The sequence below is a fragment of the Nothoprocta perdicaria genome, unplaced genomic scaffold (genome assembly GCF_003342845.1).
Source record: "Nothoprocta perdicaria isolate Ctin4 unplaced genomic scaffold, notPer1 scaffold_41, whole genome shotgun sequence".
Taxonomy (NCBI): Eukaryota; Metazoa; Chordata; class Aves; order Tinamiformes; family Tinamidae; genus Nothoprocta; species Nothoprocta perdicaria.
The window spans coordinates 3,607,778-3,631,772 of NW_020455655.1; the positions used below are offsets into that span (position 1 = coordinate 3,607,778).

Here is a 23,995-nt window from a genome sequence, read left to right on the forward strand (position 1 = left end):
CATCAGGGGTGCAAGATACACRGGGAAATAAGAACCGGTGCGTTTGACAGGGGGGGTGGAAAACTCCGTTCCTCCTAGGAAGGGGCAGCCACTCACCCCGAGGGAGAGCAGGGGCTCCCCTGGGGGACACGGGCAGAATCCACCGTCAGGAAAGGGAAGACATGGGCAGGGGGCCAAGGGAGGGGAACGCGGCTCCCGGCCGGTGCTTCCCTCCCGCGGCGGGCGGGCGGGYGGAGCGGGCGGCCCGGAAGGGGTGTCCGCCCGCGCCGTGGCCACCGCCGCCGCCTCGGGGAGCCGCCATGGCGGCCGCCGCCCCTGCCACCCTCCCCGTGCAGCCGGCGGAGCAGCCCAGGTGGGTGGCGGGGGGGCGCCGCCATCTCCTGCGCCGGGGTGGCCGCCGCGCGGGCCTGGGGCGGGGGGCCCTGGAGGCGGCGCCGTTGGYGCTTCCCGCTGCCACGGCCGTGCACAGCGTGTGCCGGGCGGCCCCGAGCGCCCTGCGCCGCGGCCCCCTCTCGTCACCGGCCCCTTTGGCGACACRGGCAGGAGCAGTCCCACATGTTGGCTCCTGCCAGCTCCTCTGCCCACAACCGGCTGGTTTCCGGATGAGGATTTCCCACTGGGCCCGCATCGATGGGGTCGTTTTCTTCCCTTCACGGTGTTGGAGCAGTGTGGGACAGGCCGCACCAACYGCCTTTCCTGCACTGGAGACGGGTGGTTTTTTAAGCTTGGATTGGATCAGATTAAACTTTGAGCCCCCACGAAAGGGCTGGGGAGTTCGGCCTTCCTGGGCTGGGGAGTTCGGCTGTCCCGGCCTGGGATGTGCGAGCTCGGGAGAGAGGCATGTGCTCGATGCTCCCAACATCACGGACACGTGGGAGCCGCCAGCGCCCCGCGCTCCCACAGCCCTCCATGAGGCCCCAGCTCCGGTTGCAGCGGGCGCTTGAGTGGCCAAAGCCCGTGGGCCTGTCCCTGGGCAGGCTTGTAAACCCTCCGTGAACCAAGGGATGCCTTACGCTTAAACATGACTCCATGCTTGTTGTTCTCTCCATGCTCCTGCTGCTTGTTGTCCTCTAGGTACCAACATCGCTGGGAAACAGCTGGGAAACCGGCCTGCCAAGTGCTGGCCCAAAAGGGCCCAAAAGTTAACGTTGCTTCTAGAATCTCCCAACATCTGCACCCCCACGGACTGCCATGTTACCATTAATGTGATCTGGGAAAAGGACTGTGGAATTAAATGGCAGAAATTACTGCTGCTAATTGGGTTATCAACTAGTCAATACGAGGGGAGATTATGAGGAAATGAGGGGACAAAACAATTTGGTTACTGGGCTCSAGCATGGAAAAGTCCAGAAAGATCTGTTAAAGAATTCACAACAAATAATAATTCTTTGTAGTTTTTCTTCTAGAGAAATATTACAAAACATTTGAATATATGTTGTTGGACAATAATGTAGCTCTTACAAAGAAGTACTAACTGAATAATTGACTGAGAAATTTGGTAACATCTGTTTTTTATTGCTGTCATCTTACTTAGCTTTGCATTAATAACTCGGCTTCCAGTTCTAGTTTTAGACTAACAGTAGAAGCCTTAGCAGGGTTCCTGTGACTAGAGTTTTGTTATTAGGCTAAAAGCYCCCCAAATGCTTTTTCCACATTCTTCCATTTTTTAAATTTTAACATTGTGTAAAATATCTGGGATAAAAAAAAAAACTCCACTTCTAAAACTGTTAACATAAATAAACAAACAAACAAACAAACAGATAAACAAATAAGCAAGCAAGCTTCAGGTTTCTCTTGGGCCTTGTGATACAGAAAATTGCATGATTTCCAGAGATGACGTAAAAGCTTCCTGCACCATAGGCAAAATGGACCTTTGGTGCCTTGGCATGAGGAGCCAAGAGCTTGCAGCTCCTGCCACAGSTTGGAAAAGGGCAAAGCGCCTGAAGGGACATTTGGACATAGACAAGTTTTGCTTATCCTGCTCCCACCAGATGCATGGGAAGAAAGGACTTGTAGTTGCCTGCAAATCCCAATGCCCCACAGGAGCCGTTGGTCCCCACTGCCCAACTTTTTCCTCAGCAGTGGCCACAAACAGGTTACAGAGCTCTGSCCCTTGCAGATAATTGGAGACTGGGGTATTTTGGAACTCCAGGCAACTGTTGCYTGCTGTTGGCTAGAACCCACCTAGGAAGAGCACTCGCAGAAAATCAGGGATCTTGCATCCTTTATAAGCAAGCAGGCATATAAACATTGGTTCTTTTTGGATGTCAGAYTCATAAATTTGTTGATGATGTTTTGATTTTAAAACAAACTTATTAACTAGTATATTCTAAACAGTGCCTTCTCCTCTTCTGTCACAAATTACTGTTATGTGAAGAGCTAAAATAAGCAGCTTAATGTAGCTCCTTATGTAACAAAATTTCTGTATTTCAAAAAGCTCCATTTACTTTAAGAATACAGTTTGGATTATAGACTTTCTGCCTTTTATCCAAATATATTCATTCTAAAGGCTTCCAACCTGCTTTTCAGATTGCTGAAGCTGAAGGAGATGTTTATATCAAAATTCGGATCGGTTCCCAAGTTTTATGTTCGTGCACCAGGGCGAGTCAACTTAATAGGTAAAAAAAGAGTATTAATCTTGCGTTATTTTATTTACTATCATGAGAATTTGGTAGTTTATAGAATATATTAATTATCTCTTCTTACTCTTTTTTTTCTCAGAGAAGTTGCTTGTGATTGATGGAAAGTAATAAATGGGAAAGAAAAGATAATGCCCTATTGGGTTTCACTACATAGCATTACACAAAGAACTGCACACTGATCCACTGTAATTGAAGCTACCAAGTATACCCAGTCACAAAACAGTGCATATGATGAGACATGAAATGACTCTGCAATGACCTCTTCTTTCTTACTCTGCCATAGAGAAGTGATCCACTGGCTGCCTGGCAAAACACTATTATTCATTTAGGAATTACCTGTATTTTTTGGCAGCCTTATTTTTGTGATTTTTCTATCCACATTATATCTTTGTTCTCCCTAGAGCTCAATTCCATGTATATTTATAGAGTAAAGCATTCCCTCTGATGACATCAGCAAAGGGATGATCCTAGAAAACAGATTTAAAAATTAATTAATCCATTGTGCAAATAATGATATTTTTTATCTTGGTGTCTGTGAACATGTTATGTAGATTAGAGAGCATATCATATGCTAAGAAAGGTCTTCCTCAGAGAGAGGGTATTTTCTACATACATTTTATATTTGAAAGTTATTTTTCATCTTATATGTAAACTGTATTAATTATTAAGTATAATCACTGTCTTATTGGAAAAAGGTTCAGAAATCATATGTAAAATATTTCCTCCACAAGCCTGAACTAATTGCTGATGAATCATCCAGACTGACAGAGATCACAAAACAAGAAGTCACCTTAAAAAAGCCTTTTTCAGCCCAAAGTGATTGATTCTTTTTTGGTAGTGACATAACACCATACAAATAATGTGATTGTTCATATTACTGGATAATAAGCACAACTTTCATAGTGCTTTTAAAAAAATCATAAGCCAGTGTTAAAACATGAAGATTTATAAAAACAGAAAGGTAATAGACAAAATCACTAAAGAAGTACAAATTCTTGTGTGTTAATATGAAACAGAGGAAATGCATCCAAAACTATCATCTGATTTAAATAATAAAAGAGACTATATGCTCTGAAACCGTCTATGACAGTATACAATACTGCAGAAGCCCTAGTACTAATCTAGAAAGAATTTTTCCAAAATACTGTTAATTGTTTGTTTCTTTTGTAGGAGAACATATAGACTACTGTGGTTATGCTGTGCTCCCTATGGCTATAGAACAAGATATACTGATTGCAGTAGAGCCTGTAAAAACACAAGTTGTGCATCTGGCCAATACAAATCCTTCTTACCAGTAAGTAGTAGTTTTATTTATTCACTAATTCTTAAGAACCCCTTTATGCAGTTGAAATACAGATAACTTTTCAGATTCTGCCAAATCTCTATACTATGATGGAGTTTAAATGGATAAAATGAGTGATAGAAGCAGATGGGATCACATTGACTCTAAATGCCTGTTAGTTTAGAGCACTAGCTCTGCTGCTCCCATCTCCCACCTCTCTGTTTGAGTCTCTATTGTGAAACGTCTRATCTTTCAATCCTGCTAGAGGTGCAACGCTTCTCCTCCTCTTTTAGCTTATCCTTCCTGATGTAATCTTTTCAATTGGCAGTAGTTCAGTTTCTCCTGCAGAAAGGAGTGAAATGTTTTGTAATCAATTACTGCACATGTAAGCCCCCACTCCTCTGCTCCAGAGAACCTGGAGCTATATTTGCACAACACAAAGGCTTTATCTACAGTCCTAGCCCAAATAGAGTACTCTCTCTCTTTTGCACATCCTCCAACAACTGCTTGTTCACAGAACCAGAGAAAAACCTTTGGAGGTTGCTCAAGGCCTTGTCTAGTCATGTGCTGAATAACTCCAGGAATGGAAAATCTATTACCTCTTGGAGCAACCTGCTTTATAGTTTGGCCACCCTCACTGTGAAGAATGTTTTCCTCATGTTTAGTTGGAATTTTCCTTGCTGCCGTTTATGTCTGTTGACTCTTGTCCTTCTCGCAGTATCTCTGAGAAGAATCTGGCTTCGTTTTCTCTATTGGCATGTGATAGGAATTTGAAGACAGGAGTTAGATTCTATAATATACTGCTTCAGGCTGAACACCACCAGCTCTCCCAGCCTCTCCTTTTAYGTTTACATGTTGCATCCTTGTAACCAGCTTAACAGGACTCCACTGCATGCACTGCAGATTGCTAACGCCAATCTCATACTGCAGAGCCCTAAAACTCAACAAGTACTGAACAGAGGGAAAAAATCTGCAATTGGTTTCAACTCCAGCTAGATTTTAGTACCTCATTCCTTGTAAAGTAGTGATATCTGTGCGGTTGCATGGCAGTTCAGGTCACTCAATCACCTGATGGAAGGTTTTTGCAAAAAATCATAACCAGCACAAACTTATATGATTTAATGCAATGGCAAACTACTCCCTGAAAGCAGAGTGCAATTACAAGGTATTTTCACTTCCCTGAGTATAAATACATAAATGCTTTTCCCTCACAGTATGACACATGTTATCACAACATGGCTGAGCTGAATTAAAAGTTTGCCGCTGCCAAAGGGTTGACTTGCTCCTCTCCCTTTTTATCTCTTCAGCCCTGCTTCCAGCTCCAATCCACTCTCTGCCTTTTACCAGGTGTGTTACCTGTGTGATATTAAATAATGTGCCCTAGTAACCCATTTTCTTGCTTGCTTAATTTTCTGTAATTTTAGGGTATGTCTGGCCAAGCTTTTAGCACCAAAGCTGGCGCTGGGTAAGCAATGGGAACATGCAGTAGTGAGTTGGGTGAAGTAATTGGAAGCGAGTGGGATGTATCCCTTTCTGTAATAGTATCCTGCACCATGGCTCAAGTTGTATTGCAAAATTATTCTGCAAGAGTATATAGTTCCAGAATTATAATAGCTTTGATTAGAAAAAGTTATTATAATAGATATTAAATAAAGCAGTAACCAAAACATAAACATTTTTACTTGGCCTTTGTGCTTTGACACATTAGGTAAGAATCAAAAAGACCTTCTCAGTTCATACCAAATCTAGAATTACAGCCTTTGAATTCAAATCCACTATTCAAATGTCACTACATTTTTATATCTGTCTTGGTTTCAGTTTGAGAACATATGGTTTAAACCATCAACCAAGAAGAGCCCTCAGAATACGGCATTCAGCATCTCTTTCATTGAGACACTGTTGCTTAAAAACAAAGCTAAAACATGCCCATAATTTCATAACAAAGAAATATTTTTCAACACTTTGGATGTTACACCACATAACAAACAATTGTTGACAGTCTATCTTTTTTTTCCCAGCCTGTTACACTGATAGATTTATGTCTGTGGTGAATGCATATATAGAGAGCGCTTTGGCTAACGAGCGCTAACCATTACCCTCTGCAGAACTACCATTTCCCGTTTCATTCTTCTTTTCTTAACTGATCTATTGCCCTCTGCCACCCTGACAGTTCCTGTTAACTTTGGAGAAAAACAGAACAGAGAACAGGTTGCAAAAATTACTACTGTGTTTTTCATTATAAATTCCCAAACGATTAGATGCCTTTTTAATATTGCTTAGGCTAAAATATTATTGAAAAGTTGCAACCCCTTGAAGTTCCACGTACCTCCTCTTTACAAAACATCTTTGTAATTGAAAGCTACAGAGAGAGTATCTGGCATGATACTTCTCAAAATACTTTCAGAAATACCACAGGACAATAGTTATGAGTAGATTTCCAGCTCATGGCACAACCTGAAAGTCTTTTGCTAAAAAACAGATCTTTGACAGAGGACTGAAACAGATAAGCTAATACACTGACAGAACAATCATGTTCAGTGAGAAAGAGCCAAATTGTTTTCACCAAAGTAAAGAATAAATAGCACTCAACCATATAAAAACTCCCCTCTTGCAATTTTCCAGATGAATTAGAACACTTCTATTAACACTAGAGATGGGGCAAGCTTTGCCAACAATCTCTGAAAATAAAGAAAACATTATCAAGCTATTTTCATTTTATAGACTTATTTTTCCTTTTTTTTTTTTTTCTTTTTTTACAGTGTTCTTATTTGAACTGCTTGGCTTCCAGTAGGAAGAACAAAGATCAGAATTAAGATTTAAGATGAAGTTTAGGCATTTAGGAATTGTTTTTTATAGCAACTTAAATGTGACAACCAAAAGCTGGACTTGAGGATTTAGTGGACCTTGTCAGTCCTGTGTTTGTATGAAATATGTCCAGGTGAAATCCATCAGATTCAAAGTGAACTTTGCTTTCCTGTGTGAGAGGATTGCAGAAATAATCAACATACATTCTAAGAAGTAATTTTTCTTTATCATGAGCAAACAGCAAAGGTAACCACAGTAGATATCTTCTCATTAATTTAGGTTTTCTTGTTCGATTCTATAAAAAGAAGCAAGCAGACGAAATATTCTAGAGTCCTTTTTGGAGTGGCTTAAAATTGATCTCGTGTTAATCACATTTACATATTTATTGTTATCACCCTTGCTTTTCTGCAAGAGTAATTTAAGATTATTGTAGAAAGCAAGTACATTCAAGCACATAATTGTTTTATTGCTCATGACTTTAGAAAACTATTTTCTGTTCTATCTTGCCAGTACTTCTGTTTTCTGAGCATACCCAGAAGTTACAAGCAAAAAGATTTTCTTTTATCCTCTAGGAAATTGTTCCAAGACTCATGAATCTCATACTGGAAGAATTTATTGGTATTCCTGAACTCTCCTATTCCTGAACTTCAAGGGGTTGCAATCTCAGTACTGCCTTTTGTTGTCGCGCTAGAAACCCAGTAATTTCTCAGCGCTAACTCAACAATTCATTGATGCTGCACTGTTCATAATGTCCCATAAGTGGCACTATTTTCAACAGCTGAGATTGAAATGTCAGCAAATTATACCTTAAACTGTAGCAATCTCTGATATTCCTGCACCAAAATGAACACTGACATTCAATATCTGACTGAAAAAAGAGGTTAATTTTAAGTTGCTATTTGAAGTGTTTGGTCTGCTGTGTCATGTTGACCTACCAGTAGGCTCTAGACTGGCAGGGCAAGTAGCTCTCTATGGTATAGCTAGCATGGGAGCAGATAAAGAGAATGCAGGATTTAGGTCCCATTTTATTCTGGTTATCAGACTTTAAGTTTGCATCATCACAAAAAAATGCACTGTACCTGCAATTACTGTACCTGCATAAAGTAAAGCTTTCAGGCATAACTGAGGGTGGCTATATCATTGTAAAGGTGTTTTACAGTAGTATAACTGTTTCTTCATAGGAAGGGAATATTTTTCTGATAAAGAGACCTACATGCTGATATTCATTACAGATATTAGCTAACATTACTATTTTGCGTAAAAATAAGAAAGGCACATCACAAACTTGCATAGTTTTACAGGTACAGAGTAGAACTAGCATAAGAAAAGGAAATTCTAGTCTTGTGTAAGTTGTGAAGTATCTCCTTCCTTAAAATTACTGTCTTTTTTTTTTTTTTTTTTTTTTTTTTTTTTACCATTGGGCCTAAATATTTCCAAGGAATTCAGCTACCTCCTTTTCATATTGCATTGCATGACACAGTGCCCTTTCAAGCAAAACTTAGCCTGCAGGATTTGAACAATTGTCCTTAGCTTTTCCTGACATTCTCAGTGCCTCTGTTCTGTCTAGATTGGGTATCTGTTCTATTGATATCAGACAGACGTAGCTATTGGGAGTTTGACTTCTAAGCAGTCTGCACTTTGGGGAGATTAATGTATGCATCTAAAAGTTTTGCTTCTATTAAAAAAAAAAGCTAAATAATTGATTAATAAAGAAGAGCTATAGGGAAAGAACTAATAAATATTTAACTAAAAAAAATTGTTGTCATAGGAATGTTTCTGTTCAGCAGAAGGTGGCAGTAATAAGCCATGTTTTTCTAACTGAATTTACTGACAAGTTAAAGCATTAAGGTATTTCTGTTTTTTTAGAGATTTCAGTACCAGTGCTAATAACATTGAGATTAACAAAACAAAACCTCTATGGCATAACTACTTTCTGTGTGGACTGAAGGGTATTCAGGTAAGCCAAATCCATTTAATTTTTGAAATTAATGTAGAAATAAAATATGACAAGCATAACATCTATTCACCCTGAAAATATTCCCTTGCATTTTGTAGGTTTTCTTGACATACTTTCAGAATTTACTTTTACTATCAGAATGTAATCAGAATTACTATCAGAATGTAATTTCTGCATTTTAAAATTTAAAATAATATTTATCAGTAAAATCTGGTTAAAAATGCTTTAAAAAAGGTTTGGAGCCTTGGCAGTCAGGAACTGAAGATCCTATTTTAGTTTTTTTTCCTCCTATGGAAATGTTTTAAGATATGTAATTAATTTCCACTGATGCTGACAGCATCCAACTAGGGTACAACAGCTGAGCAAAGCTGACTCATGYAGAAGGCAAAAGAATTGTAAAAAATAAACACAATATCCTTAAGGAACATTCCAGTAGGAACTGTTACTTATCCAGGTTTACAATGTGTGGAATATGAATGGGATTTTTTCCAGATTTCCCAAGGGAGTTAAGAGCAGAGCTATGCAGGAAATGGTGTGCTTATGGAAGGGGCTGGAGCACTCACCAGACAACATTTTCCTGTCTGCTCATTTGAGCTTTATCTTCTCCTCTGTGAAGCAGCCTGGCTCAGGACTGGCTCGGAGCCTGAGTGGCCCGTGAAAGCGAGGGCTCCGTGTCCGTCTTGTCCCGGGAGAAAGCCTGGAATGCAGAGCAGAGACTCTCTATAAATCTCACTTGCCCATTGCAGGTGATTCATGGCTCCTCTAGGAAAAAAGATACAGTGTGTTTTCAACCTCGTATCAGTCCTGTGTCATTTCTCAAAGGACAGATGGGATAAACAGCAATGGCAAGGCCAGGATCAGGTCGCTATAGCCAGCCCAYGTTGGGGGTAAATGTGCCTTTTAAAGTACATGAAACTTGCCCCTTGACAGACTGTCTGGGCCACACCACAGCATGATCTAAGAGATAAGCAGTGCAGACAGCCATCAAAGCCAGCCTCACACCTGGCATTCATGTCCTCAAATACAATATTTGGAACAACCAGTGAGACAAATCACTCTATTATTACTCACAGATCCTAAACTAACACCCTTCTATCTTTAATAAAAGACTCAGTAAATGAGTCATCTCTGCAGTAAGATGAATATTTTCAAATCTGTAATTACTGCATTATGCATATGAATTGTATCAATTGTACAGATACAGGTTAGTTTTCTTTAAACTGTATCTTCTATTAAAACTATCATGACCAATTCACTTACTTTGCAGACTGCTACCGAGATTTGTTTCCTAAAGTAAGTTTTTATACTTCAAGGTTAATTGGCAAAGCAGGTTTTCAGACTCAAATTTTGGCAGAAAGTAAGCATAAATGTTACAGACTTAAGAAACACTGAAATACAAGTACTCAGAGGGTCCAGCAGGATAATCTGTTTATATTAAGTTGAACATGCTATCCTTTCGGGACAGAACTATTGCAGAAATTGGCAAAGTCCATTTTCATTTTTGAAACTGAAGTGCATTTTCTATTTAAACATCGCGTGATAAGTTTGCAAGCTGATTCACATTCAAGACAATCCAGAAACTGGATCAGTTTCTGGTTACTTGAACATTTTCTTTTTCTGAACAAGCCTCTCCAGGATTCTTCATAAAGGGGCATGGGCAGCACTTATATTTCAGGTACAAGATCTCTTGAATTTGTAGGAAGGGAAATTCAAAATAATATGAAATGATAACAGAATGGTAGAAGATATCAAAGATCTTTGTGTTTCTTGATTTCAGCCAGTGTTGTTTATGGCTGAAGCTGTTTCAGGCAAAGTATTAGAAATCTTTTGAAGGTGAACATTTTTGTATAGAAACATTGCCATTTTCTGATTGCTGACATTTTAACACAGTTTATGTATAAATCTGAATCAGATTTGAATCTGAATTGATGTATAAATCTGTTCATATACCCCCTATATATGTTAAAAGCACTGTATGTTTACTGCAAGCTAACTTGAGAGAGAAATTTATATTAAAATTATGCTGAAAGAAAAGACAAAACAAATAAGGACTAATTAAAAGAACATGTGCTCAAGGACCTAGGATTTCTGAATTAAATATGTTATTTGTGATATTTACTGTGTGTGTAACAGTGTATCTTACTTTATTCTAAATATAGCAGGACAGACATCACCACTGCTGGTTAAGTCTGTCTTAGTGCATCCTAGAGCGTACCTGCCTTCAAGGAGCTTTGTGGTGTTCCCAGCCCCAGYCCTGGGGTGCCTCAGACAACAGGGGAATTTGGCTTTGAATGCAGCTTCTTGGCCACTGGTTCCCCATCAGCCTGACGTAGTTCCCTAAAATGGCAGGGAGATTGAGAGAAGTGAAGCATGAAGCAGACCTCAAGCTCTTTGGGATGCATTAAGTGAGGAGCAGAGGAGGAGAAAATGGCAAAAAGTAGGCTATAAAAAGATTGGTAACCACTGTCATGTTCTTTGTCACTACGGCAGCTCAGAGCTGAGCCAGTACTGCAGAACCCACCCACGAAGTTTGGTAAATTCTTGGGCATTTAGCCCATACTGAGTTGTGTGTGGGGTACAGCTCTGTCAGCTCGTGTACATTTGTGTACAGGAATTGCAGACATACCTTTGGCTGAAGCCACACCATTGGCTTTGATTTTAAGGAATAGAATGAAAATTTCTTTTTTTCTTTTTTTTTTTTTTTTTTTTTCTGGGACACCAGAAGCAGGTCCTTGATTCCAGCAGCTCAGCAGAAAGATTCTCTTTCTAAGTATCAGATAATTGCAAGCCTGAGCCTGTCTGTACTTGAAACTGAGATTGTTTATTTTTTCATTGTTAGGAACATTTTGGTCTTAATAACCCAACTGGAATGAATTGTCTGCTAGATGGAACCATCCCTCCAAGTTCTGGTCTCTCTAGCTCCAGTGCTTTGGTGTGTTGTGCAGGACTCGTGACACTAAGAGCTAATGGAAAAACCCTCTCTAAGGTAATTTACTGTAAAACACAAGAGTGTCGGCAGTAAAAATCTACTTAAAATTAAATATTGTTAATGCCTGTAAACATTAAAAACACGATACAATTGTTTTTGCAAAGAGTTGTTGGATATAAACTTAAGATATTGCACAATTGAGCAAACATCTTTGGCCAAATTTTGGCAGGATTTGAAATTGGCAAGAAAACAGGCTTACATTAAAGCTGAAAAAGGAGCATTATTGTAAGCCTGTATGTTGGCCAACCATCAGGTCCATGCCTGGACCAGATGTGCTATCTGCAGGCCAGGGCTGAGGATATATGTGCTAAAGCATGTGGACCACACCCCCGAGGCCTTCACCCTCGCCCTGAGTGACTTCTCATGGCACTGACAGAAGAGCATCTGCTGTAGGCCTGTGGAAAAATTTCTTGATAAATTATATAATCAGCCCAAAGCAGAGGTAAAATTCTTCCATCTGACTCTCCTTATTCTCTTCACAGTTTTTGGAATGAGCATATTTACAGTGCAAAGTGTATTCCCATTTTTTTAAGCAAACATTAGTCTTAAAGGAAACCCCAGCCATGTGACCATTACAACCGTTACTAGAATTTGGCTCACGTATCACAGATTTCTGGTCCTTGAAGGTGCCATATGGGCAATAAAGTTCTCTCCAGTACAAGTGTCTGGTTAAGTGAAACTAGAATCTAAAGTTAGAATACTGTCAGGAAGAGAACTGATCTAAATGTGACTGCTGGGCATTTTTTGCCTATTGTGTGAGTCATTCCCGARCTGTGGTACCAAACTGATTTAAAGTGGTACTTCCTGATGGTAGCTGTTTGTGTACAAACAGGTGAGGGACTCTGCTTGTGTACAAGCACCTACCTGAGCCATGAGGTAAGGGCTCCCATGCATAAAGCTTTTGGTAATCAGTTGTGACTTCTGTACCCAGGAGCAGCTCCCYGCTCAGTGCTAAGTGCTGCATCCCACATTGCACAGCTCGCAGGGCTTTCTTCAGGAAGAATCAAGCAGCTTAAGGCAGCAAGAGGCATGACTGCCTTGGTGGGTTGGACTTTTGTTGTAGGAGAATGTAGCTGCAGTCACATTGGCCTGCTCTGTGCTGGTGTGATTTCTGGTAAGTAAAGAATTGGACATTTAGCGGAGGCTCCAATCTGCAAGGTGAGGTGTGTAGTTCAGTTGCTGGTGAAGGCAGGGAATTGGGACTCCTGCTTTGAGGGGTGAGACTTTGCAGGAATAGGGTTGGAACTGATAAATGTGCTTTTTCAGGTGTATGTGTACGTGGCCTGTCAAGAAGGTCCTGTTTCTACAAAGAGGCTGACATCTCCTTCTCTGGTGGTGACAACTAAATAAGCTGAACTGGGGAACCCCTGATCAAAGTCACTGCAGTGCTGTACGTTCAGAGAGAAGTTGGGTGTCTGCAAAATCCATAAACCTGACAGAGGTCAGAAAGCCCAAATTTTACTAGGTAGTAGAAATCTGTAACTGGAAAACCAGAAGCCAGGTTTTCATTGTGCCAAGAAAGACTGGACTGCTTYCTTCAGAGACTGAGCGTTACAGCACTCATCTTGAGCTAAATTTACACATAGCCTGAGAGTATTGGTCGGCATTATGCCAGGCCGGTCCTAAAGAGAGGTGCAAAACTTCTTCTGGTGCTTTTACAGAAAATTATGGAGGAACAAATAGAAAACAGAGCCTCCACCAAATGACTTTTCCTTCTCATGTGTCCTGTTCAATCAACCCAAAATCTCTCTAGCTTTCTGGTTGGAAAATGTGATGACAGTTAATCCTGTGTCTCAAATATAATTGTACAATCGCAAGGGAMACAACTCCGCACATTTGTCAGGAAGTCCTGCTGAATCCTGCTGTCTACTGCCAAACATTTTACACTTGCAATGAAAAGTAAGTAATTAACATACAGATGAGAATTCCCAATAGCCAACAGATGAGGAGTTAAGAACACTTCTGATGTTTTGTGTCCTTACATAGACCAAGACACCTGATTATGGTGGATAAGAGAGAGGTTGGCAGCCCTGAAGACTGATTGCTTTTGTCCAGGCTTTAAGGTTCCCCCAAATCATACTGGGCAGTAAAAGCAAGAAGTCTAGTATTGTGAGTCAATTTATGATTTAGCTTTGGAGACCTTTTACATTTGTTAAATGTCAGTTCTCTGTTCCACAGAATTTATACTTAGCCTTGTAGAGCTCTTATTTATAAGAAAGTGCTAGCCTGAGTATAAATTAGAGCCATCTAGGCATGTAAGACCTCAGAAATATGAAATGGGGTCTGTCCCCTTCTTTCCAGCTCCTCATGCATCCCATGCTGGTGTCAAATGATCTGGTAATGCTGGCTGGGTATCAACTGGGAGCTCCTCTGATGCAGGGAGATTCTTAGCTGACCAGAAGTAGGGATTTTCCAGAGCCTTCCTAATAGAAAGCAAACTAGGAGCTTGCACTTTAAGGGCTTTGGATATTAATGTGCTCATTACTTTTTAAGGAAGAAATACTGCTTTCCCTCTCCCATACTTTTTTCTTTCCCTCAAATGTTTAGAGTTGCGAAAGTTGTAAGTGGTAATATTTATAWGTTACAATATTTGGTGACTGAGGTGGATTGTCTCAGTAATTTTATGAGAAAAGATTGACTTTTTGCCCCTCATTAATCTGATGGACTTTGCAAAATCTTAATACTGTGGTCTGCAGAAGCGGAACAAGGACACTTCTGGCTTTAGAATCAAATTTGGCTGAATGGGAGGGCTTCTGTAGCCAAAGTTATGAAGGATTGACCTTTTACTGAATGGAACATTTATCTGTCTTGTTTCCGTGAAACTATTTTTATTAGAATATTTGAGTTATATTTGTGCTCTTTCCTGATAAATGTAAGTTTAAAATAGCTGTAGAGTAAAAGCGGTTCAGATTTAGAGCTTTTATTTGATAATATCTTCAGTGTGAATTTGGGCCTGTGACATTAGGAGACAAGAAAAATGCAAAATGCAAAACATTGTAAAAACATAGCTACAATGTCATGGTGGCATACTTTAAAAATAGCACTTTTTGACGTCGAAAACAAAATCAGAAAAAAAAATGTGCTCTCACTAATTATTGTGTGTAGCAGCCTGCAATAGGGCATTGTTTCAGTTTGCATACAATATTTTTTTAAAAACCCATCACACACATACACAATAGTTTAGGGAAAATACCAATCCAAGACAATTCAGCCAGATGTGCAGTGCTAACCAGTTGCAGCAGTGCAATAGTATTCAAATAACAAGATGGAAAATTTAGAATGAGAATCCCTTCTCTTTTCTTTGAACAGAATTCCATTCTAAAACTGTGTTGGCATTGCCCAGAGAATAGCAATGCTCAGTATTAGCTTTTTATTTTAAAGTGATTTTTATTTTCTTGTTGCAAAATGAATCTTTTGTACAACTTTTCATCATGAAAAGATACTGTTTTTTACAAAGGAAACAGAGCAATGTTATAAATTGCCCCAGCTTTGTGTTTCATGGTAGAAATTAATTAGTACAGAAAATCATTTAGAACTTTTGAATTACTTGGATTTACTTGAGGGATGTGATGATACTGTTGCTCTACAAACATTAAATCCTCTGGTACTAAGGTCTGTTAACCATCCCTCATATTTCTTCTGTTGCTTAAGGCTGGGCAGCTCTGTACATCATTACTAATTAGGAAAATTAGAGCAAAACTAAATACAGTTAATTTAAGGTGAAATGTTGAACACAGAAGGTTGAATAATATTTGGGTCTGTTTAGTCTGAGAAAAATCTAAGACTGACCAAATTATCAAACAGGACCTAAATTATTAAGTTTGACTGCTTTTGTAATCGTGTGGAAATGGAGCACTTTGAAGCAACAATAATAAAAAGCCATAATCTTTCATCAACAAATTGATAACCTTCTATTCAAATTTGTTAGAGGACAGGTTAAGTGAAGCTAAGATGACTGTGCTTATAAGAATATTGAAATCATATCTGATAAATATTTTCCTACATCTTAAAAAATGCATAATTACTTTGAAATACATATATGAAAATTAACTAATTGGGAGGTGTATGCAAACTGGAAACATATGGTAACTTTCAGCAATCAATTCCTAGTCAAGATTACATATTAAGAACTAGGGCACATCTGATATAAAAAAAAAAAAAGGAAAAATTAGGCATAATTTAATATCTTGATTGTCTGAAACATAGTGCCTTATAGGGAGATACACACACAGAGAAACTGAAAAATAAAAAATGTAATCTGCTTTAAATATGCCTTAAGTGATAGAGAATGTTTTCTTTTTAATCTAAACTCATATTTATCTGTAAATTTATCTTCTAAATTCCCAGTCCTATATGCTGCGAACCAACTTGTTCATAGAAAATCTACACTATAAAATGGCCAAAATTTTCCGTTTCATGAGGAAGTGATAGAATGAGTCTGACTTTTAAAATTAAACTGGACAAAATGATAATGAATGTGCATTAAAGAACCATTACTGTCTTGGCACAGACAGTCTAAAAGGGCTTACAGGGCTCCTCTGTATTTTGGCTCTGCACTTCTGTAGATACTTAAATATTGAAACTGTTCAAATTCGCCTGCTGAGTAGACTTTTGGAGCACTAAAAGCAGCCATCTAAAAATAACTTGGAATTATTTTCTTCATGGAGCTTCACTTCTTGAACAGTAAAATTCAAAACAGAAAGAAAATGTTTATTGATTTTAAAGGTCAGCTATAACTTTTTGTGCATTGTTATATGTAGAAAATCTAGCACATTTACCTTTAGCTGAAATTTACCTATATAAAACCACTGAAGTAGATGCAATTTAATCCTTTTATAGATAAAGCTCCTCTATTTTGGTCGCCATCATTCTGGGTTTGTATAGATTAAGTTTCTGGGTAATGTAGGGTAAGCTATTCCAAAAAAGTACTAAGCAACACTAATTCTGTTTTACTAACAAATATTTGACTGTCTCCTGCTCACTAATTGTCTTGCTCTTTTAAGGGGTTTAATCTTACATGAGTTTACTTCTTTCAAGGTCCATGTGAGACTGAAAGGGATTGATCAGTGGTATGAAACGTATCGACAGTGACAGTTATATAGGGACAAATTCTGTCACAGTTTACATACTGTCCAGACCTACTGCACTGCAACTGAGTAGTTGGCCCTTGGCCTCTTTGTGAGCAAGGGAACTGTTAAAGTTCAAACTCCCTTATATAGCCTCACTTAGATACTTCTTTAGGAGGTTTTTATATTAGTAGGCTTCTATTTTTAGGAAGATTTGTATAAGCAGGTGGTCAAGGGTGTCAGTAGGTTTGGTCATTTGGTGATTTGTTCACTTCCGTTATACATTAGAGGCCTGAACACCTTTATACATTTAGGCTTTGATGTTTATTATACATTAAATTAAAAGAGAAAGAAAATAAAATAGATGATCAGGAAATAGGGATTTAAATGAGCTATACTGGGAGGTACATAACTTATCAAGCTGCAGAAGTGGCATGGCATAAGAACATAAATGGTGCAAATGTAATCCAGGGTTGGATTGTGCCTTGAAATAGTCAGAAGAATATTTTTACTTGCCTCTCAACATTTTTAAAAAACTACATATTCTCAGGTAGAAATCAAACCCTGAATTTTAGGTGTTTCATATTGAAAAATAAATATCACAGGAAAAGTACACASTAGTGAAAGTATCATTTTACTGAAAACCCACTAACCTCATTTCCATTAAAACCCAAACAAGATAACCCGAGGCAGAGCTACTGATAAGTTCTCATTACAAGAAATCTCTCTATCTAGAGTTAAAACTACATATAAGACAACTAATAATTAAAAATCACAACCCTCCTTTGTCAGACTAAATCATATCTCCCCTAATATGATTTCCCAAGTTAGACTTTCCACATGCTGGATAGGAAATCTTGCAGCTCAAAGATAAAACGTTTTTAAGTGGTAGTAATTTCTTTCTTTGTAACCCAAGATTGACTTGCTCCTTATCAGGAAGAACCTTAAATAGTTTCAAACAAAAAGCAGAGGTAGTTGGTGGGGCTCGCAGATCAAAGGCGAGCCTGGGTCTGCACAAGGGGGCCCTTCCCGGCGCAGAAGGAGCAAGCGCTGCCTGTGCAATAGGATCTACTCATTCCAAGCAGAAAGAATTAAGCCCCTGAGAGAGRAGAAGAGCGAAGGAATAACACGAGAAAGATACAATTCTAGCATATTGCTGGTTCYTTCAGCTTTTTCCAAATGCTCCAAAGTTGTCTGAAACATAACAGTTTAGTTTTGAAATCTTGGGGAGACAGCAGCTTCTTTAAATAGATTATTACTTCATATATATTTCTTAATGCTTTGAATGTGCCTTATTGGGCAAGTGAGTGAATTGTGTGCGCTAAGATTCTGTTCCTAATGATGTTGCTTTGTACAGTTTTAATTAAGGATGCTCTCATTTAATGTGTTTTATATTTTGTTGGATAAAAAACAAAAAAGCTTTAAACATAATGTGTCATGTAGCTCACTGATACTAAACATCCCCCACTCAAGCACTGCCAATCTGGCATCTGTACGTGCCAAGAGATATAAAAGCACTACTTGCGTTTGTATAAATCACATGGGGTCTGGCATTTGAAAGCTGCAATATTTAATGTTTCTTGACAGATCAGCAGGGAGACTTGAAGGTTTAGCTCACCTACCGGCAACTACTGCCATGGTGTTATGCTTGTCCCTCTCACGCTTGCAGAGCCTAACCAGACCCAGGSTTCAAAATTGCTAAGGTGCTGTAAGACTCACTCAAGATACTTGTTTCCATCCCAGGTTCCCTGCCTTTTACCYGTCATAGTTACAGACCTCACCACAGTCAGCGGAAGGGAGCACAAAACTTCTGCCATTTCACTGCAAAGCACATTGCAAAACGTGAAATCGTGGGGAAAAACGGAGCTTGTCACAGAAGCGGCTGATGCCCGGCCACTGGCTCTTGACTGTGGTGTCAGGAGTTGTGGMACAGCAATGTTGAATGGCTGAAGTTGCTTCACCATACACCAACRTCAGCCCTAGTTAACAGACATTTTATGTGGCTCATTTGCCACCTGAAAGTAGTAGAATTGTATCTCACTCTAAGGAAAGCTCTAAGAAAGCTCTAAAGAAAGCTCTAAGAGCAGAATTGTATCTCACTCTAAGGAAAGCCATCGGTTTGCCCCTCCCCGTCCTCACAAACTAAGACCATTAAACTGAAGAAGATTCAGTGAAAAGCCACAGGGATGATCAAAGGTACAGAATGACCTCCATAAAAGTAAGCTAGGACTCTTTGGGAAAACGTGCTTGAAGAYGATAGAGGTCCATAAAATCATGCCTATAATTGATGGGGTGGATAAGAATGGAGTGTTCGTTGTCCTTTGTAGTATGGGAGCCAAAGGGCAGCAGATGAAGCTAGTCAGGCACATGTTCAAAATGGACAAAAGGAGTTGGTTCTTTACCCATAAAGTTGTAGGATTCCTTGTTTCTGGATGCTCTAAATGTAAAACTTTTCAATGGGTATAAGAGGAGTCTGGCAAGTTCATATATGAGAAATCCAGTACAGGTGACTAAATATGCAGAATTCATGTTCAGCTCAGGAAGCTGTTTATCCCCCAAATAGTTGGAATCTGAGAGTGTTCTGGGGAAATGTCATCTTTACTTGGCCCGGCTCCCACGCTAGGAGGCTCYTTCCAGATACAAGACACAGAGCCAGCTGGACTTTAGGTCTGACGCACTAGGGCTGCTTTTATGATAATGTGTTCTGAGTTCTGACCCAAGGCTTTTAATGTATTTTAGCTAACTGACCACCTTAAAGGAAATCTCTTTTGACRTTGTTTGAGTTTTACTTTTTTAATTACTACATCAAAAATATCACTTGACTTGTTTAATATGTGCTGTAGATGACAGCTTAGGACTTATGGTCTGCATGATGGATACTCGCAACTGAGGGCCTGGTTTAGCCAGCCCTGTTGGAACAATTTTCCTGGAACAATAATACAAAAATCAGAATGCATTAGCATATGTGGGTCACAGAGCAGCTGGGAGAAGGAAATTTTTGATTCATCTGTTCAATGAAATATTTTTTTTCTTCCAGAATTATGCTTCTGTTCAGACCCATTTGTACTTTAGAATCTTTTTGTTCCAGTTTTCATTACCATCATCTTGGAAAGAATTTTAAATCTGCCCTGCAAAGGATTCCCTAAGCTAATATTCTTTAGAGAAATAAGTCACAATCCTGGAAATGGGGAGATTTTTGAATCCTCATTTCAGTTTTGTGACTGATCGACAAGACTTTGAACAAGCCATGTAAGCATCTGTGCTGTCTGTAAATTCAAGGTAACAGTAGCCTTGTAGGAACGATTGAAGTAAAGGCTGCCTGTAAAATTCTATGAAAACTCAAATTATGATTTATTAGTATTTTTGAAATAAAGCTTTAGGGATGGGAAAGCCATTCTAATGAATCTCAGGTGTGTGGAGCATTTTGTGGTTAGCTCTAAGGGGCGACCTCTCCCATGGATCGGAAGCGCGGCCTACGTGTGGTTTATCCTTTTCCTCGGCGTTTCACATCTTGCTTTGTGAAGTACAAGCATCTGCTTTCACCTAGCTCTAGTAATGCCCGTTTAGGACCTTCTTCCGCTGACTGCAGAACTCAGTAGGRGTGGCACTGATTATTTTATATGCCTAACAGTCAAACTTTGAGCCGTCCTGCAGGGTGGTTTGGCTCCTCTAAACCACAAGAGTAGGGGCGGGAGGCTGATCACGGTAGGTACCATTCAGGCACAGAGCTGAGTGCCAAGCTGTGAGGGGCAGATCTGGGAGCTGACAAGCTCTGTGTTCCTGCAGGTGAGAAATGCTCTACAGCGAGAGAGAAATCACAGATGATTTAAACAGTCCCTGACCCTTGCTCGTGTTGCAACTGGAATGGAAGCAAGGCATCGCTCTGAGATAGGCACGAGATACTTCCTTTTATTACACCATTTTAGCACTTTTTTTCCCCTCAGCTATTTTATATAGAAGCCTTAAGTCAGATTTTTTTTTTTTCTCTCCAGTTTCTAGTAATGAAATCATAGACACTTAAGAGCATCATCTCAAATCCTAAGTAGCAATTGCCAATTACTGGGAGTGGGGAGATAACCCTCATTTTATTGAGGCAATGAAGCCATGAAGAGTCAGAGGGACTTTCCCTATCTCATGAGAAAAGTAGTATGGAGCTAGAAACTAAGGCCAGACCTTCTGATTGCAGTTCACAGTTTCTGTCATATGACCATCCTTTTCCAAGTATCAAATATGTACACAAAGCTCTCCAATTTAGTCCTCACACTATTTTCCAGTGTTACAATTCAGTTCCTCTGAACTTTGTCCTCTCATTAGCTTCAGCAAAAAGGCAAACATTTGCCCATTTGTTTCAGTAGTAAGTAGAAGCTGCTTTCCATACAGATGATGATTTCCCCTCCATTCATATGCTTCTCATCCTAGTGCTCGAAGGCCAGCCTGTGTCAGCAAGGGCCTGTTCAAATTAGAAACCAAATAATGTTTCGGGGATGCCTTGGGCTGTCTTGTGGAGAAGGCTCTTCTCAACCCGTGCCAGTTACTACTTGGTGGTCCTGCCAATCCTTGCAGAGTTTCAAAACAAGAGTTGCTCAAGCTCATGGGGCGCTGTTAGGCCGACGTACGTGCTGGGCCGGAGCAGGGCCCGGCACTTAGCCCGGCACAGCTCACCCGGCCACGGCCACGTAAGGGGACAGGGGAGTGGCCCTGGCCTAATTGCTAACATGCCTCCCCTGCAARACTCCTCCTGATATTTATTTAATAAGCCCAGGCTCATAAAGCCTGAGCGATTTGAGCAATCAAGTGGTAGCTGATTTGTATACGGAGATGACATGCAGCCAGACTAAGTGAAGGGTGAAATGCTTAATTTTTGCAAAGTTTTGCAAAGCTTTATCTGGCTGTTGCCAGTGAAACACAAAACCCTAGACAGCTGCGCCCGAGAGCGGAGCAGCCAGCGAGTGCCTCGGGAGCTGCCTTGGGGCCAGCTTTGCAGAGCTCCATCTCCTGCTTAACTGCAGCCTTTCCTGCCAGTGTGGTCCTAGGAACTGATATGGGGACTTTTCTACTGCTGCCAGGGAATAACACGCATGAACCCCGCTCCAATGGCTCCTGCCAGGGATGCGAATTGCTCCGTTCGGAGGGGCAAAGGGCAGGTTCTCAGAACTGGCTGACACATGTCTGCATTTCCATGTGCCAGCAAAGCTGTTTGTAAATACTCATGTCTTCCCAGGCGGGAAGGAGGGAGCATCTAGAACTGCTGCGCGCACAGAGGGTTGCTCTTGTTTTCGTGTCAAACCATTGCTACAGCTTTCAGCATCAAAGGGAAAAAAAAAGCAATGCTGCCTTTGTATGGAGTCCTATATAACAGCATTTCATTCAGAATTATTTCCAGTTTTTAATGAATTAGGGATACCTGATGATTGCATATTAAACTTTCACTGATAGTGAGGAGAGATCTAAGGTTCAAACCAGATTCTGTACAGGATTCTGTAGTTTTGCAGCAAGACCGKAAAAAACAAATCCTGATAAACTCAGTCTTCAACACAAGCCAGGTATTGGGATATCTTTTTTTAAAAGGAAAACTAAAAACTAAAATCAAAATGTGTGACTTTCCTTAAGGAAGCAAAAGCAGCATTATCCGCTCATCTTTAAAATACACAAAAGAGAAGCAGTGCAGGAAAGGAGACTTTGCTTCTACCCTCCATGTTCTCTCATTAATGCTTTTAAGGGGCCATTTATCCCTGGATGGTATCCATTTAAYATGGATAAACCCTTGCTCTTTTCAGTTATCTAAGTGGATCTGTTTAACAGGAGAGACCAGCAAGGGTCTCTCATGGCAGCCTGGACTCCTTGATGTTTGCTTCCAGGCGGTCTGGTCTGCACAGCTTTAGAGCAGCCTCGTTAGTGTTTGCGTGATGCTTCCTCCTCCCAGCCCAAGGTCTATTGCACGTTACTGCACTGTGGGCTGGGAGATYGGTGGTTTGTGGATTGGCAAGTGCTTCATCCTGATTGCGTTGATCTGAGCAGGAATTTTACGCATCTGCCTGCGGCGCCGTCACAGAAAGGGAGCGGGTGGCTGGCGGGCACCGCCACCGCACGCACCTCCCTCCTGGTGTATTCACATTCACTGCCTCTCTGCTGGCTTTTATGGCTCGGGGCTGGTTAACGTCCCTGGCCTTGCTGGTTGGCTTCTTGTAAGGCACGCGATGCCCSGTCTTTAGCGAGGAACCTGACTGCAACTTTGTGACTACACTGAAAAATGGGCTGTTGCTTTTCTGAAGTCCTTTTCACAGCTGCTTTGTGGTTACTTTGCACYTAAGAAACTGGGGGTGCCATAGCATATGGACACGGATGCTTCCCTGTTGACCTGTTTCACCAGGAACAGTCTATGTTCTTCAGGCCTTCTCTGGTGTTCTGCTTTGACTTGGCCTGGTGGCTGAAAGCTTTCCTGTTTTTCTTATTTTTGACAATTGTGACACTAATATCCCCCACACCCATATTATCCTCTGACCTCCAGGTATCGGAATGCACTAAGCTATGCCCGAAATGTCGCAAAGGAATGTGAATCACATTTAAATACAAACCGTATCAGATAAACAACACAAACTACAAGTRCTGTATCCCAAGGAGGAGTGACAAGCACCACCGACTGGAATATTTACAGCAAGAAAGATTTCCCGAGTTAGCTTCAATACCTAATTTCTGATTATGGAACCAATGTATTAGTATGATGTAAAGTAACAACTTGCCATCATTCTACAAGCTACCAAGATGCATACAGAGATATGCAACTAATCCATCAACAAAATATTGCCTATTGGGCTGGAGCGGGAGTGAGATGAATGAGGAAGGTAGGAGGAGGAGAACTAGGGTGGGACATCTAAAATAGAATAACCTTAAAAGCTTTGGACTACAATGGGCCCAGCAGAGGCCCTTTTACTTCAGAGTAGAAGGAAATAGGGGCCATGTGGCATCCTGTTTGATCCCAGCCTACAACACTTAGTGTGCAATAAGCAGTGGTCCAGATTGCTGCTACTCTCTCTCTTTCTCACTAGTTCATTCTGAAGTGATGTAAAAGTGGGACGTAATTTTTTCTTGCCTCAAGATTCATTTAATGTTTTCTCAGGTGGAGCTTGCAGAAATCTGCACAAAGAGTGAACGTTACATTGGCACAGAAGGTGGAGGAATGGACCAGTCAATATCTTTTCTGGCAGAAGAAGGAACTGTAGGTGAATCTTCGCAATATACACTGACAGTGTAATT

At 40.3% G+C, this 23,995-nt stretch overlaps 1 protein-coding gene across 1 annotated transcript in view; it reads left to right on the top strand.

Moving 5' to 3' along the window:
• Positions 1-299: 299 nt before the first annotated feature.
• GALK2 (galactokinase 2) overlaps positions 300-23,995 on the top strand; it is a 45,666-nt gene continuing 21,970 nt past the window's right edge. Inside the window, exons 1-6 of the mRNA XM_026045738.1 lie at positions 300-352; positions 2,530-2,618; positions 3,813-3,936; positions 8,596-8,686; positions 11,526-11,672; positions 23,859-23,957. Coding sequence (XP_025901523.1) covers positions 300-352; positions 2,530-2,618; positions 3,813-3,936; positions 8,596-8,686; positions 11,526-11,672; positions 23,859-23,957 — 603 coding nt within the window. The remainder of the gene's footprint in view (positions 353-2,529; positions 2,619-3,812; positions 3,937-8,595; positions 8,687-11,525; positions 11,673-23,858; positions 23,958-23,995) is intronic.